The sequence below is a fragment of the Microcebus murinus genome, chromosome 6, assembly GCF_040939455.1.
Source record: "Microcebus murinus isolate Inina chromosome 6, M.murinus_Inina_mat1.0, whole genome shotgun sequence".
Taxonomy (NCBI): domain Eukaryota; kingdom Metazoa; phylum Chordata; class Mammalia; order Primates; family Cheirogaleidae; genus Microcebus; species Microcebus murinus.
This window is the reverse complement of record NC_134109.1, coordinates 72412589-72428906: the sequence shown is the minus strand read 5'-3', so window position 1 is coordinate 72428906 and position 16318 is coordinate 72412589. Positions and strand designations below refer to the sequence as shown.

The following is a 16318-nucleotide window of genomic DNA, read 5'->3' as shown; positions in this document are numbered from 1 at the left end:
TTTTGACCAATAGAATATGGCTAAAATACTGGGAGAGTTACAGAGCTGAGCCCTTAAGAGACCTGTAGCTTTTACTTCCACACTCTTGAGACACGGCCCTTAATCAAAGAACTCAGGCTAAACTACTGAATGATGAGATACCAGGTCCAAATAGGGAGTACAGGCCAGTCCCCAGCCATTTTATCCACTCCAGGTGAAGTACCAGATATGTTAGGGAAACCATCCTGGAAGTTTCAGCACCAGCCAAGCTCCCAAAATATGCAGCTTCATGATTCTCTCCTGTAGACTCTGGAGTGGAGTAAGCTGCATCTTTCTATTGTCAAAGTGGTTAAACTCAGAATTTCAGTTTTCAGAATGTCCTACCCTGCATGATTTTGTATTGGAGTTGTCTAAAAATAAATTTGTTTGGAATTCGAGAGGCAGCAGAAAGCAGCAGCCATTACTCTCTGATCATTGTTACACGGATGCAGAGCTACCAACAGCTTCCAGCTTTGTTTTGCTCTCTGCCGCTCCATTCTGTATCCAACTTTTTCCTCGCTGCTGAATTTGAGGATCAACAGTAGCCTCAGGCTGCAGATACATAAAAGTAACAGCTTCACATAAATTTTTCTAACAGCTCCCCTTTCATGACCTCTACTTTGTTGGCTAGATGGGTTTGGTTTCTCAGATTAACTGGTTAGTGCTGTCTCTGATCCTATGGCTCTCTTTTTCATATCTTCGCTTTGCCAAATCCCTGCACAATTGTTCAAGGCCTAATATCTATGGTAAATGCCTTATCCCATAGTGCATAGTAGCTCTTCCTTCCCAAGTTGAACTCTATTTCCAAACCTAAGTCAAAACTAGCAATGCTCTATCCAGGGTAATACGAGAAGTGCTAGATCACCATTGTTTCTTGTGGCTGGGTAGAACTCCATGGTATACATATTGCTGAAATTAAAAAAAAAAAAAAACTAACAATGAAGATATATTCAAAGAAGTTTTGATTTTATACCTGACACTTCAGCATTTAATTATATTATCCCTTCTTATTTCCCTTTCCTTAGATATAAATTATGAATACACACACACACATTTAAATGCCCCTCCATGAGAGTTAGATCATTTTACATTTCTTCTGGCATTACCTACATATAGCATCTTCTCCAGTAGGTTTTCAAACTGTTACAATTTTTCTGTCTGATAGAAATGATTTTATGACATTATAGGTGATAAGTGGGATCTCAATGAAATGTTAACATATTTTCTTATCAGAAAGAGTTTGAGCATATTTTATATAGTTAATAGCCATGTGCACATCTTTTTCTATTTTTTCAAGATGGTTGGTCTATTTTTTCTCTAATTTAGCAGCTCTTTATGTATTAACATACCAAAGCTTTGTTTTGTATCTCTCATTGCAAATGAGGAAATTGAGACTCAAAATGATAGTGTGGTAATGCACTCAGTGTAATATAATAAAGTCTTGCACAGTGAGGTAAACTCAGGCTTCCAAATCTGAGATCAAGTGTTCTTTATATTACACCAGAGGCACATGATGTAGGTTTAGCAAATTATTTCTTTTTACCTTATGAATACAAACTGAGCACAATATAAGTGTACAAAACTTTTGTTAATAGAGAAATATTTAAATAGGGCTGCTATCTAAATTGTATTGGTTGATATTCTGATTTTGAAGTGTTATTAAAAATTTGATCATCACTTAATATCCATTATAGAGTTAGAATTTATAAACCAGATTTTTTTTCACTTTTTATTTCTCTTTTCTTCCATTAGTCCATAATAATTCAAGTGAACGCTATAAAATGTAAAGTCTCAAATATTCATTTTATTATTTACTGCATTGATTTTTATACAAATAGGGAGGCACAGGCCTTATCCTCATTTATTTATAGAGTAACTTAAAGAAAGATAACACTTGCAGCCCCAAAAGTCAACCAATAAATCTTATTTATCTTATCTTTGCTGTAGTCCAAGATAAAGGTAATTTCTTGACTCTTCCCCATCCCATCATACCCATGCCCTGTATATAAAGCACTGATGAGCAATCACACATTCTGTAATCTGTCTTTAACTATGGCCAAACCAACTTGAATGTTTTAATAACTCCCACTGCAACTTGAACATTTGCTTCTTCCCCAAGAAGCAGCTGGTCTTTTTCTTGCCATATGATTCATAAAATCAATTCATATCAATTCAGGCATTATAAATATAAAGGTCTCAAAGATTGCGAGTCTCCTTTCCCCAGAAATTAGGTATGGGATTCATCTAAATTCACTCTGGAGCAATTGTCACTGCTTTCAGGAGCTAGTTGAGTATTAGAGTATTATTATGTTTGTGGAAAGGACCTTAAAATCATCTAGATCAATCCACTTATTTTACATATGAAGAATTGGAGGCACTAATTGACTTAGTAAATTACCCAATTGCACACTCCTAGGACAAGATTTGAATCCACAATTTCTGAGGTCCCAGATCACTGCTATTTCTGGTACACCAATTTAAGTGACAGCTGTGCTGGAGACAGTGATTTTTGTTGTTGTGTCGAAACAGAGTCTCGAGTAGCTGGGACTACATGGCATCTTCCACCATGCCCAGCTAATATTTTTTTATTAATAATTTTAGTAGAGATGGGGTCTTGTTCTTGTTCAGGCTGGTCTCGAACTCCTGAGCTCAAGCAATCCTCCTGCCTCAGCCTCGAAGAGTGCTAGGATTACAGGCGTGAGCCACCACACCTGGCCTAGATAGTTATTTTAATGTCAGGTAGGGGGGAGCAAAAGAAATCTAAAAGTTTCTGGAATGGGTAAAACCAGAAGAACAATATGGAGATAGAAAAAAGGGCACCAAACTTCAGAACAGAAAGCCAAGGGCAGTAGTTAGTTGCATGAGTAAATTGGGTTAGTCTTAGAACAATCTGTGTAGAATGTATAGTTACAACAGAGTTTTGAGAAAGAAAAGAGAAAAAAAACAGTTGGTTTAGTGGCAAGATGAAAAGGTTTTTATTATGAATTTTAGGTACACATCCTTTCAATTGGCTTTCAGTGCGCTTTGTAAAATCTTCTCAGATCTCAGTGAGAGGGAATTCCCTAATCAGTTTAGTTCCAACTTTTGAAGCACATTATGTTATGTAACTTCTTTTAAGTTCATTAGCGTCTTCCTTTTTTACATAAACCTGTCTTGCTTATGTTCCCTGTGAATTCTGGAAACAGGAAGAGTTTTCTGTTTCAAACAGGTTTGTTGAAAACTGATAAATTTCAACAGTTACAAAATACCTGGCTTCTGGCAGCATGGTATTTATGTCTTTCTATTTAAAATTCACTTGGCAATATACGGGTCCTACAGGCTCTAACCAGGACATGTTCATCAGCCTTTGAAAACTGTATGGCATATGGTGACACAAAACAAAGGCCATTCATAATATCCGCATGACCATACGGAAAAACTAAGAATTAGAGGCTATTTCACTTTTTTCACCGTCTTTTGTCTCTGTGTCCTTTATTCTTCTGGGACTGCAGCCAATTCTGTCTGTCTGCGTCTTATGTATATGTTCTGTGTGTCATCTCCTGTCCTGTTATTGGACCATGACATAAAGTACAGCCAGTTCAATTTATGAATATGGTTAATGGTTACTGGAGAAATCTATAATGAATTAATATTAATGAAAAAATAAAAATAAAGGTATTTATATGACTCTCTGAACATTATAAACCTGTTGTCCTCCCACCTTCTCAACCCTGGTAAAGAGAACAAGTTTCTTAAATTGGGTCATTCATATTTCATTCTGATCAACAGCCTATGGTGGGCTGATCAGGCTAAGAAACACAGTATAGTTTTTCCTGTATCAAGCTACAAATTTTGTGTGCTTATTCAGCATCTTAATATATACACTTGCTAGAATTATAGCCAAATAAATGTCATGGGTCCCCTTATATGAAAATTTGCACGTGCTCTAAAATAAGGCCATCAGTTCCAAGCTTTAGGAAAGCAAAGGGGAAATTTACAATGTCCAGATAGGTGGCATAGGCACCAATCTAAGAAAATTTGAGTAAAGGAGTACTGAGTCCCCATTTTAATCCCTCCATTGATGCGGTCCCCTGCCTCTCTGCTTCATATTCTCTACTGACAGTCACTTACCTGAGCCTGCTCTTTAATCTTTCCTTATTATAGCCATAGAGAAGAAACTTCACACTGACTGCCAGCAGTTCATTGTAAAAGATGAATCTAGGAAACAATTTAAAGGAATATTGAACCTAATTTCATGATACTATGTCTTCATCTCCAATAGCCATCAGCCTAATCAAAACTGTCTATAGCATGGTTCTATAGTATTTAATTTCTATCTTCACTTTTTCTTCTTCAATTAATAAGATTTTTTTGTTCTCCATTTACCTTCATTGAGGTTAAACAGTTTTACAAGTTGATCTTTAATTATGGTCTAATAAAAGAAACTAGGAGTAAATGTAGAGAGATGTAAAAATACTTCATATTGTTCTGAATATCCAATGTACACACCTCAATAAAGAAAATTGAGATTTGGCTCAGATTGGTTGAGCTTTAAGCACAGAGTCTTCAGCACCAAATTAGTTCCCAGCATCAACGTCCCTTTAGTCATATTTCTTCTCCCTGTAGCAAATCCATGGCTCCTGCTTAAAAACTGTTTTGCCCTGCTCCTCTTGGAAGCTGAGAGGCTATCAGCAAGTGGTCTTCCACGTGAGATGCAGCTGTGGATTTGTGAAACTTCATCATAGGAAACTTCACAAAGAAAGAACCTGTTTGACGTCCGTTTTTTCTGGTCAGTTATCACTTTGTTCCACTCTTCTTCCAGAAAACCTATTTTTAAAATGATGTTACAGTGTTTGCTTCAAAAAATTTCAATGGTTTTAGAACCAAGACATAGTATAGTTTTATTATGTCACCCTTCACGGTTGAATCTAAGCTCTGCCTCTTTAAGGAAATCTCTCTGATTCTTTTATGGATTCCATTTTACTTTCTTTTCTTTTTTCCAGAGCTTTTATTTCCTACATCATTAATGTGATCCCTTGCATTATACTGTTACCTAAACAATTCGTAAGTCTATGTCTTTTCTTCTTTTAATTGACAAGCATTCTGAGAGCAGACTTTCCCCTTGTTTTTGTTGTTTTGCCATTGTAAATTTGTTTGCTAATGTGCTTTGTTATTTTTTGCTTTGTTTTTAGTATCTGCTACAGCAACAGTTAGAAGTAGTGACTTGTTACACTTTTTGAAGTATAGTAATTATCTTTTTCTAAATAAATATCCCTTTTCATATTCCTCTCATTACCATTCTACTATTCTTTGAAAATATAATATCATATTAATCATAGAAATGTTGAAGTGGAAAGAATTCCAGAGATAATCAAATGTTACTGACAAAGTCTGTCATTGACTATGAGACCTTATGCAAATCTCTGATTTCATTAGATCCTCTGTGAGGTCCTTTCACGCTCTAATATTCTAGTCTGTAGGACTTGTGATTTCCAATTCATTTTGTCTCATGTTAGTTTAAATATAAAATTTCCTAAAAGCCGATTTCTGGGAGGGGGATTGAGAGGGTCTCAAATAGGAAAAGGGTGGCAAGGAGGTAAAGGAAAGGGAAGATGATGAGATTTCCATTACTATATAAAAGACCATTAAAATAGAACCACACCTTGGGTCTGTGGTCATCAGAAATGCAGTCACCAGGCCTTTGCCTACCAGGCTTCTACAGAAAAAGAAAGATGCAGAAAGGCATTTTCTAGCTTTTGCTATGCTTTTGATGCTTACAATGGCCATAGTCTCTAAAAACAGGCCATGATCCCTTGTTTTCTAGCACAGAAAAGAGCAAACATATCAAGAGATATGTTACACATTCATGGTGTATTGAAAAGTGGAAAACGTATTGACTGAGTAGGAAATCAAGGAGACTCCATCATTCTGTTAGTTCAGAGTCTATAGAAAACAGAACCCTGGTGTCATATCCTTGAAATGATTCTACAGAAGCAGAAGGTCAGTCACCACATGACTGTTCAATGACACTGAGCTTTGAGAGGAAATGCCCTGTGAAGCTTCTGAAGAGGCATGAAAACAAACTTCTTCAGGGTGGAAATTAAACTGCACTAACATTTAGCATTTGTATAACACTCAATATGCATCATACTCTGCCAGAAATGCTTAATTAATTCTATATTAATGTTATATTTTAATTAAAGATGTGTGTTTATATTAATAAATTCTATGAAGTAATAAATTCTATGAATATATCATTATTATAAGCATTTTATACATGAAGAAATTGAGAAAAATTTAAGTGATTTAATTAAACATTACACCACTAATAAATGAGGAAGCTAAGATTTAATGCAGGCTTTTTTTTCTCTTTGCTTCCCTCTTTCTTCTTTCCATTTTATATTTGTAATATTTTAAAATAAATAATGTTCCTATGTTTCAAAAATCAGAATATTAAAAAATGTGTAATTGAAAGTATGCTTTTCACCCCTGTTCTCGTCTGTCCTGTTCCTGTTGTGTGTATACACACACATACACCCCTGAATCCACTTTGTTAATTTATTTAATTTTTGTGACTATATATGTGGCTTCCTTAATCAAATATAAGCAGATTCAAATAAGATCAACACTTTACCTTCTTATTACATAAAATGAATATTCTTTTTACATTTCTGAACTTTTATTTAGTCAACAGTATCAGGGAGAACTTTTTATATTAGTACAGAGTTTCAACTCTTTTTACTATTTCATATTATTCTACAGTATTGATTAATTTGTATCTTATTTATAGGTAATATTTTTTCCTGTTTATTTTATTTAATAAATGCTGCAATAAATGATATTGAACATATGCCATTTCTGATGTACACAAACATATCTGTAGGAAAACTCATTAGTAATAAAATTTTATTTCCAAAGGTACTCATGTTTGTAAATAGCAAATTGCCTTTTTAAGTAGTTTAACATCCATCTAAATACCCAGATCTTCAGTTTCATGTCTTACCACTCTCCCAACAAGCATCCCTTTCTTCTGAAGTGATGGATGAATTCCAGTTCTCAGAACACACCATGCTGTTTTACGCCTCCACTCTTTCTTTTGCCTGGAATGCTCTGCCCTCACCCCCACCTTCCTAGCAACCTGCTATTCCTATTTTAAGATTCAACTAGACTATCATCACACTCTGTTACATTTACTAATCTCTCTTTTACCTATCATAATTGACCAATCCCTCCTCTGTTCTCCAAAACTAACCTGCAGATAATTCTATTATTCATCATTTAATCTTTTAATAAATGTGTGTTGAGTATCTGTGTGTGCCAAGCATTCTCTTACTTATTGGGGATAAAGAGTGAATATGACATATGTAGTTCTACCTTTGTGGAATTACAGTCTAGAGAAGAAAACAAAAGTAGTCAATAAATAACAGTAAAATCATTTCTAATTATAATTGTGCTGAGCACTATGTGGAACATGTATAGAATAACAAAAGAACATATAATAGTGGAATCCTCCACACTTGGTGTGGTCATTGGAAGACTCCCTGGAGAAATTACACCAAGGTTAGTCCTGAGGGATGAGTAGGACAAGGGCAGGGTGGGCAGGTGTGAGAATGAGAGATTCTGGGAAATAGCTTTAAGGCACAAGGTGAAGGGGAGAGAAAAGAATAAGAGGCAAAAGGGAGCCTTGATTGTTGAAATCACTGAGCTAACAGCAAGTCAGCTCTGCATGTAACCCAAGGTTCTGTATGTTGGTCAAGCAAACAAATTCCAAGTTATACAGGAGGATGGAAAGAGACAAAAAGAACTGGGATGACTTTTCTTCTACAGCTCCAATGTAGTCTTCAAGTGCGGACTATATTTTTACCTACCACAGAGAAAAATAAATAAGGCAAAATTTCCTCATCAAATAACCTGAGATATCTGTCAAAAACTCTCACAACAGACACTCAATAAAGGTTGACTAGTTGTTTGCAGTCTGCCCTCAGTTCGTCAACTCCCCCATTACCTCTACAGGATGTCTGATTTCTTTGTGATGGTAGTATCCAAGGCTCTGGCCCCTTCCTATCGGCACAATCTCTGTTTCCACTACTAACGAAATAGTAAACCTCATGTAGCTCCTGAATTCACTGGGCATTTTATTCTTCTCTTTGTCTGTTCCCCCCTGGCTTACTTCACCCTGACGTGGCATTCTAGTCACAGATTCAGCACCACCACTGAACCCCACACTTACTCTGACTTTTCCAGGAACATTTAGACATGCCTTTTCCTAGATTCCCATAGTACCAATGCAAACTTAGGTCATGGCAATTATCTTTCTTCTTATTATAATAAAATCTCTCTAAGAATAGGGGTGATGTTTTATTATTTCTGTTTCCCCAGTACAGATCACAGTTTCTGATATGTAAAAAGGTCCAAAAAAACATTTCTTGGATTTTCTTTACTGATAGGAGACTAAAATGACATCTCTGTGACAAAGGCAGAAAATCCTACTTATGAAAACATCATCTCCTTCTGATTGACTAATTCTAATTACCCTGATCTGATCACTACACATTGTATGTATCAAAACATCACTATGTACCCCATAAATATGTACAGTTATTATGTGTTGATTAAAAATAAATTAATTAAAAATACAGGAACACTAAGAAACCGATTATACTAAACTACGGCTATCAAAGGAGTTTTTTCAGTTGTGATATAGGAATATGGATCTTTATGAATACATAGAATAAGATCTAGTGAGAATCTAATAGCTGAAATAATTTTAAAATAGTGATGATCATTAACAATATTTTGAGATTTCTGCAACAACCTTTTGTACTATGAAAATATCTGTGATGACACAATCATAAGTACTGATAATACTGACTGTATTCATAATTGAAGGAAATGTTACATTTCAATTAGAGATTGGTAAAAAGTAAATGTGTAATTTTCTTCTACCTAAGTTCAAGGATCTCCTGAATTCCATTTTAGACCTCTTGAGAATCTATGATCCATAGGTGAAGAACCCAGCCCATGCTCCACTCCTCTTTGTGCTTGCGTATATGTTTTAGGAGAGACAGTTTTTGCTGTTATGTGGAGAATGAATTGCAGGTGAGAAATCATGAGGAGAAAGGCAGAGAAGACAATTAGCAGGTTGTTGCTAAGCAACATTGACTAAGCAATAGTCTATGTACTATCCTATGATAGCATACTGTGCAGTAGTATTACTACATGGTATAAACCACCTGGTCTAAGAAGACAGCAGCAGAGATGGAGAGACATAGATAAACTCAATATATATTTTAGAAATAGGAGAATTCTTTAATGCATTGCATTGGGTAGTGAATGGGGGAAAAAAGGTAGAATCAAAATTGGGAATTTATTAATAGCTAGATATCTATTCTACTACATCCATTTTTCCTCTCTTTGTACTTCTCTCCATTCTCTTCTTTTTCTTGAACTTCTGATTCACCTTCCTTCTGTGATGACCAGGACTTTGCAGTGAATCAACTACAGTGCAGCCTAAGGCAAGGGTGGTGCAAATGTGAGAGCCATCTTGGAATACTAGGATTTGTAATGGGCTCTACTACCAGAAGTTTCTAGGCAGAGATTAGGTATTTCTTCCCCAGGTTCAGAAATTTATTAGACAGATGATGTGTCTGACAATGCTATAATGTTAAGGCTCTATTTCTAACAATTTCCTAAACAGTATGTTCTACCATGTCTCAAAATAAACAATTCCTTTATATTTTCATAAATCTAGATGAAGTATTTATGTCTATAGTTGAAACTTGTTTATTGATGTGCTTTACATAAAGTGAAGAGATAACAATTAAGTAATCACTCACATCCCAGTTATTTTTAATAAATCACAATATATAAAAATTTAAAGCATTTCCATTACTATCTTTTGAATGGGTAAAAGACAACAGACAAAATTCCAATAACCCTGATTTGATCTTTACAGATTATATGAATGTATCAAATCATCACATGTACCCTGAAAATGTATACATCTATTATGTATCAATAAAAAATAAATAATTAAAAATTTTAAAAATATACATGACTTTTTACCATGTTTATTTTAAAAATATTACTGTGCAACAAGAGCAAGACACTGACCTATTGAACATAGTACATTATTTTCTCCTTTTATACAATCTTGGAATATATTTCAATTTAAAATAAGAAACCCCCAAAATACAATACATCTTTTGAAAAATACAGGCATACAAAGGACAACACTAACTACAGAAATGCACCAAAGACTAATAATTGGCACAGGTCCAATATTTTAACATTAGTGAATATTAGGTAAATTGACACATCCTATTACAGTATAAAATCTTGTTAAGTTCAAGTAAGAACCTTTATTTCCATTTCATTAACTGTGATTTTATGCATATTTAACAAAACAGCCACAATAACAATATTATTAGTTAGTATTTATTAAACCTTTAATGAATACAAAGCATTAAAGTGTTAAATACGTTACACATATTTTTGTTTAATTTTCACATCATCACTAGTGTTTAAATACTATTACCATATTTTATAGGTGAAAAACTTAGCCTTAGAAACATTTTTAAAAACTTGTTCAAGGTTGCACAAGAAAGTGGTGGGAATGGACTTCAGACCTACACCAGATTGATCATAGCTAATTGCTGGATTCGTGCCCCTCAAATGCAGAGAAATAGATCTTGTACTTAATGGACCTCCAGCATCCTGCAAGGACCTGAAACAGAGTAGGTGCTCAACAAATAATTATTTAACTAAAGACTGACATTTCAGGAGCAGGGATTTATATTCAAAAACAAAGATAATCATTTTTGCTGAAGAATGGGAATGAGGAAAAATTACATTTCCACCTTCATTCATGTTTTTTTTCATTTGTCAGATTGACGTGAGGCAGAAGGAAGAGATTTGGTTAGAAATGAACTAGTATTCCAAATTAAGAATGCAGTTTTATACCTAGTTGCATCATTATATTTCTTGATAAACTTCTGCTCGTTATTTAATTTCAGATGTTAAATATTTGGCTTGGAGGTTGTGCTTAAGAATGTTGAGACCTTAGAAGTCCAAGATAAATGGAAGAAACTATTACTTCCATTTCTTTCTTTGCAAGATGAGGGGCACTCACTGTTTGAATCCATGATGACAGATTGTTTCCAAAACTCTTCTCATACACTTTAGTCAATTCATGGAGACACAGGTCGTCAGGGTATCAAAATGTCATGGAATCTAACAGTTTTGTCACCCTCATATTAATAATGGAAAACTAGGAAATGTTCTATTTTTCTGTCATGTATCTTAACAAGCTGCTATCTTAGAGACATCGTAAAACCAGAATATAAAATTGTACATACTAGTGGTCTGCCCTGAAGAAAGTTGATCTTCAGAGGCATATTACTTTAAAATAAAATGCATTTTTGGATAGAAGTCCAAGGGAAATGGAAATGATATCTTTAGAATCCATGACTCTCCATAAAATAGTCATGACAAACATTTAACCTACCTTTTATAACTGTTGTTAAGAGTTGAAAAAGAGATAGAGAGGTAAAGTGAATCCTCCAGGATAATACAACTAGGAAATAACAGAACCAAGATTTAATTATAGCATCCAGGTTTCTCTAGAGCAGTGTCCTTTGCCCTTTACAGTGATTCTGCCTTAAACTATTTAATAGTTCTGTGAATTCTCTGAACCTTCAATTCTTTAGCTGTTAGGAAAATGGATTGGCCAGCTGATTTCTAAAGACTGTCATGTAATAAAAAATCCATTTAACACAATCAATAATAAACCAAATTAGGGAAAATCACACTACACTTTTCATCTTTTCTTCTCAAAGGCCATATTAATATTGCAAAATAAACACAAAACTTAGGCTAATAATAATATTTCATTTTGGAAATGAAAAAATTATTATTAATTTAATAGTCAATAATTTTTCCAAACATTAAGTCTTGGTTATAAATGAATTCATCATATCTATTATTTTCAGCCAGATTTTTGAAAGCCAATCGATTTGAGTCATTTACTTTCCATGGCTTAAACTTTATAAATTATCATTTTATTGTTTGCTATATCAATTATGAAGTGTGATGGTGATATGGACATCTATTAAGAAACTGTACTGTTAAATTTCAGATCCTTTGAACTGTTCTGTTATGTTCAAAGTTGACTCAGAACTCAATTAGACCCACTAACTCAAGGTTGTTCGACATTATTCGAAAGTATCCCATCGGGATATCAATTTTCCCATGAAAATATTTCCAGTGTTAAGAGAAAAAAAATGTTTTGCCCAACACCCCTAATTAAAGTTCTAAATTAAAGTGGACACCCTCAAAGTGCCACAAGTATATGCAGCAGAGTGCACATGTTCTGGATGTGCAGAACAAATAGCAAATAGGGGAACCATATTTTATTTTAAGCTTCTCTAAATAAGAGAGAAGGAGGTATGTTTATAGGATTCAGGGGTGTATGAAGCACTGAATTTATATTCAAAATTTTGCTTATATGTGCATTTTTCTATGAAAACAGCCTTAAGATTTCAACAGATTATCAAATGGATTACAATCTAAGAAGGCTTGCAAACACTGCACTAATATTTTGGAAAGATGTTGCACATCTCTCAACCCTGGCTTCTTATTTTTGTGAATTTAAACATTTAAATGACTTGAAAGGCAGATTCTAAGTATAATTTTTTAGTGCTCTCAGAACAAAACTGGTGATACTACATCTCAGATAGATCTGTGTTTCTTGTACTGGATATCATGGAGTAGTTTTCCTAAGATTGAAATATTGGTTATTTAGTTTCTTCTTCACTGCTATCGTCATATCCTGGTTTCTCAAAGTATAGATAAGTGGATTCAGAAAGGGAGTGAAGATTGTATAGAAAACAGAGAGAATTTTGTCCACCAGGAAGTTTGTGAAAGGCCACACATAAATGAAGATGCAGGGCCCAAAGAACATTAACACAACTATAAAATGTGCAGTACATGTAGAAAGGGCCTTGGAAGAGCCTGTGGAGGAATGGTCCCTGATGGTGACAAGAACAATGACGTAGGAGGTGAGCAAAAGCAGAAAACTTATAAGTGCAATCACACCACTTGTGGAGATCATGAAGATCCCAAGAACATATGTATCTATACAAGCCAGCTGGATGACCAGAGGAAGGTCACAGAAAAAACTATCTACAACATTGGGACCACAGAAAGGCAAATAGAGGGTAAACGCTAACTGGCTTATTGTATGTAGGAAGCCCACTGTCCAAGAAATTACCACGAGCCCAACACATACTCTTTGGTTCATAATTGTCGAATAATAGAGAGGTTTACATATGGCAATATACCTGTCAAAAGACATTGAGATCAGCAGCACAATCTCAGTCCCAGTGAAGAGGTGCAGAAAAAAGATCTGAGAAATGCAGCCCTCAAAGGAGATGGTCTTGCGCTGAGCAAAGAAGTCCATGATCATCTTTGGTGTGGCAAAGGAAGACAGGCACATGTCAATGAGAGACAGATTGCTGAGCAGGAAGTACATGGGGGAGTGGAGGTGTGAGCTGGATAGGACTGTGAGCAAAATCAGGCAGTTGCCCAACATGGTTATCAAATACAAAATGGAAAACACCACAAAGAAGAATATCTGGAGCTCAGGGGAATCAGTAAGTCCAAGTAACACAAATTCAGACACTCTGGAATAGTTGAACCCCTCCATTAATCTGCAGGCTCTGCTCTATAATCTTAAAAGGAAGAAAATTAGAGAGTTGGAAAAATATGACGTTTTTACAACTACATATGAAGGACAAATGATATAACAATACTTCACCAAAACATTGATTGCCTAGAATACAACTAAAAACCCTTGTAGTAAAGATTTTCTTTTTTGAAACCACTGAACAAATGCTATCAGATATCACTTGTAAAGGAAAACCTCTTGGTTTCAGCCAGCATCAGTACATGTTGAATTATATTTATCTCATGCACACACAATTATATACCTGTCTGAATACTACCTAAAAGTTACATAATGCATATTTATATAGAAAGATTACATTAAATTTATGTGCTCTAATGAAAAAGGCATGTAAATAAAAATTAAAATTAAATAAGGGTTAAAATCTCAAAGGTTTCTCTTACACAAAAAAATGCAATTATATTGAGTCATCTATTGTTAAACACTGGATTTAATTAACACTTTAATATAATGATTTCAGAAGACTCATTTAGTATTCTATGAGGGCTAATATGCCAAAATAAAAAATAAATAAATAAATAAAATAAATTAAAAAAATATTCTATGAGGGCAAGAAATTATTTACTTTGTAATTTCTTAATTCCATGAGACTACTGGTAACCAAAAAGCATACTTGATCTCATAGAAAAATTTTCAAAAATGTTTGATTTATCTTCATTGTATCCAAACAAAATTATTATTTTAAACTAGGGAAAAAAGATATTTTAAGGATACAGAATCATTTTTTCAAAATTACTTTTTCCATTTATGTGCTTCCCAAGTTCTACAAACTTCATTTCTTATGTGATATCAATGTCCTTACCAAATAGTCAGAAGTGTAGTACAAAGCAAATGAAAAGTAGTCCTGGTAAATGAAATATAATTTTGTGACCATATAGGACTTACTCGTCTAGCCACCAAATGAAATGTAAACATTTAACTAGAGAAAGTTTAGCTGAGTTACTTGGAAAATTGTCCAGATTATTGGAAAATTTGATCAAACTAAAATTAGCTAAGTAAAAAAAAAATCTAATATAGTTTCAGTTTAGGTGTTTATAAAATTGTGTATACCACCAAAATCATTTCTTTTTTGTTAGTCAAATTGCTTCTTCCACATGTAACACTATATGAGTTCCCTTGTTTTTTTAAATCATTTGATATTTCTCACTTTGCACATTTGAATACTTCATCTACTTTTGATAACGATTTAATTATTAATAGATAAGGTCATATATCTAATCCTGTTTTATAACTTATCCATCTTTGAAAATATATTTTTGTTCCTTATTCTATATAAAAGTTTACAAAGTACACTAAAAAAGATTAAAATATAAATATGTCAGTGAAACATGGTGGGCCAATGTCAACAAATGTTAAATGTCAATATACTAACATTTAATTTATAGTCAATATTAATATGAGTGGGAAATAAGTCATTGTCATAAATTCAGAGAATGAGCAGATGAAAAGAGAATCAATAAATGAACTATTTGCTGTTTATTTCCTTAATTTCCCTCTCATTCATTTATTCCCAATGATCCCTCAAAAGTTCTTAATAATAAATAATAATAAAAATGAAAATCTAATATTATGAAAACTTGATACTACAGACTATTAAAATTTCTTTAGATTATAGATCAGCACACATACAGATATAACTGTTCTGAAAATACCAATGTATTAATTCAGTGAAAGGGTGCTTTATGATTATGTGGTTTCTTTTCTCTTAATTAACTGATTAGTTGATTAAATTTCCAGATTAGCTGGCTATTTTCATTTAAAAGTGATAGCATGGTTTCTAGGCTAAAGAATAAGTCTTAGCTGATTTGTTGTAAAAACTAAAACAAATATTCCAAAACACTTTTATCTTCTTTTTTGAATACCTATCACAAAGTTTTCATTGATCCCATGTACTGACTTTAGAGTAGAAGAATCATAGCAATTCTTCAGTTACAGCAAATTTCACAGTCCAGTTAGAAGAGGAAAAATAATGAAGGGGAAAAATATCTGATTCATTCTTTAATTGCTGCTGTACAGAAGGAAATGTATTGGAAATCAATTGTTCTCTCCAAATTACAACTTACTATATTATTCCATCCTTAAATCACTCTGTAGTTGAACACTCCACACCTAAATTTAAGTATTACCTTCAGTGATATTTTTCATTTATGTTTTCCCAAGTGGTGGAAAATCGAGTTACATCTTCATTTACTTGCACATAATCAAATTGTTTTGTCAATATTAATAAATATTTTTCAATTTTGTCACAGGATAATATTCTAGAAATCTAAAAACGGAACTATTGCCCAGTGGTTAAGGTATTCTTGACCTTCATTATATCTCAGTACCCTCTAAGATTTGGCCTCTTCCTGTGAGAATTATATTAGATCGTCTATATAAAGCTCTAATCAAGCCTGAGAAGGGGGTGTAGGATGAAAAATTGCTTAGCAGTTACAATGTACATAATCCAGGTGATGTTTACACCAAAAGCTCAGACATTATTTCCTTATGTGAACTAAAAATAAAATCCTAAACCCCCACTGACTGAATGGACCTCTCTTGGCCAAAGGACCCCAGAGAAACCTTAAAACTGAGTTC

General features: G+C 33.8%; 1 protein-coding gene across 1 annotated transcript; it reads right to left on the bottom strand.

Moving 5' to 3' along the window:
- Nucleotides 1-12757: 12757 nt before the first annotated feature.
- LOC105864756 (olfactory receptor 4K2-like) lies at nt 12758-13702 on the bottom strand. The gene has a single exon (XM_012752849.2). The coding sequence runs from the start codon at nt 13700-13702 to the stop codon at nt 12758-12760; it is 945 nt and encodes a 314-aa protein (XP_012608303.1).
- Nucleotides 13703-16318: the final 2616 nt, after the last annotated feature.

Coding starts and splice junctions, on each gene's coding strand:
- LOC105864756 (XM_012752849.2), bottom strand. CDS start 13,702: ATGGAGGGGTTCAACTATTCCAGAGTGTCTGAATTTGTGTTACTTGGA.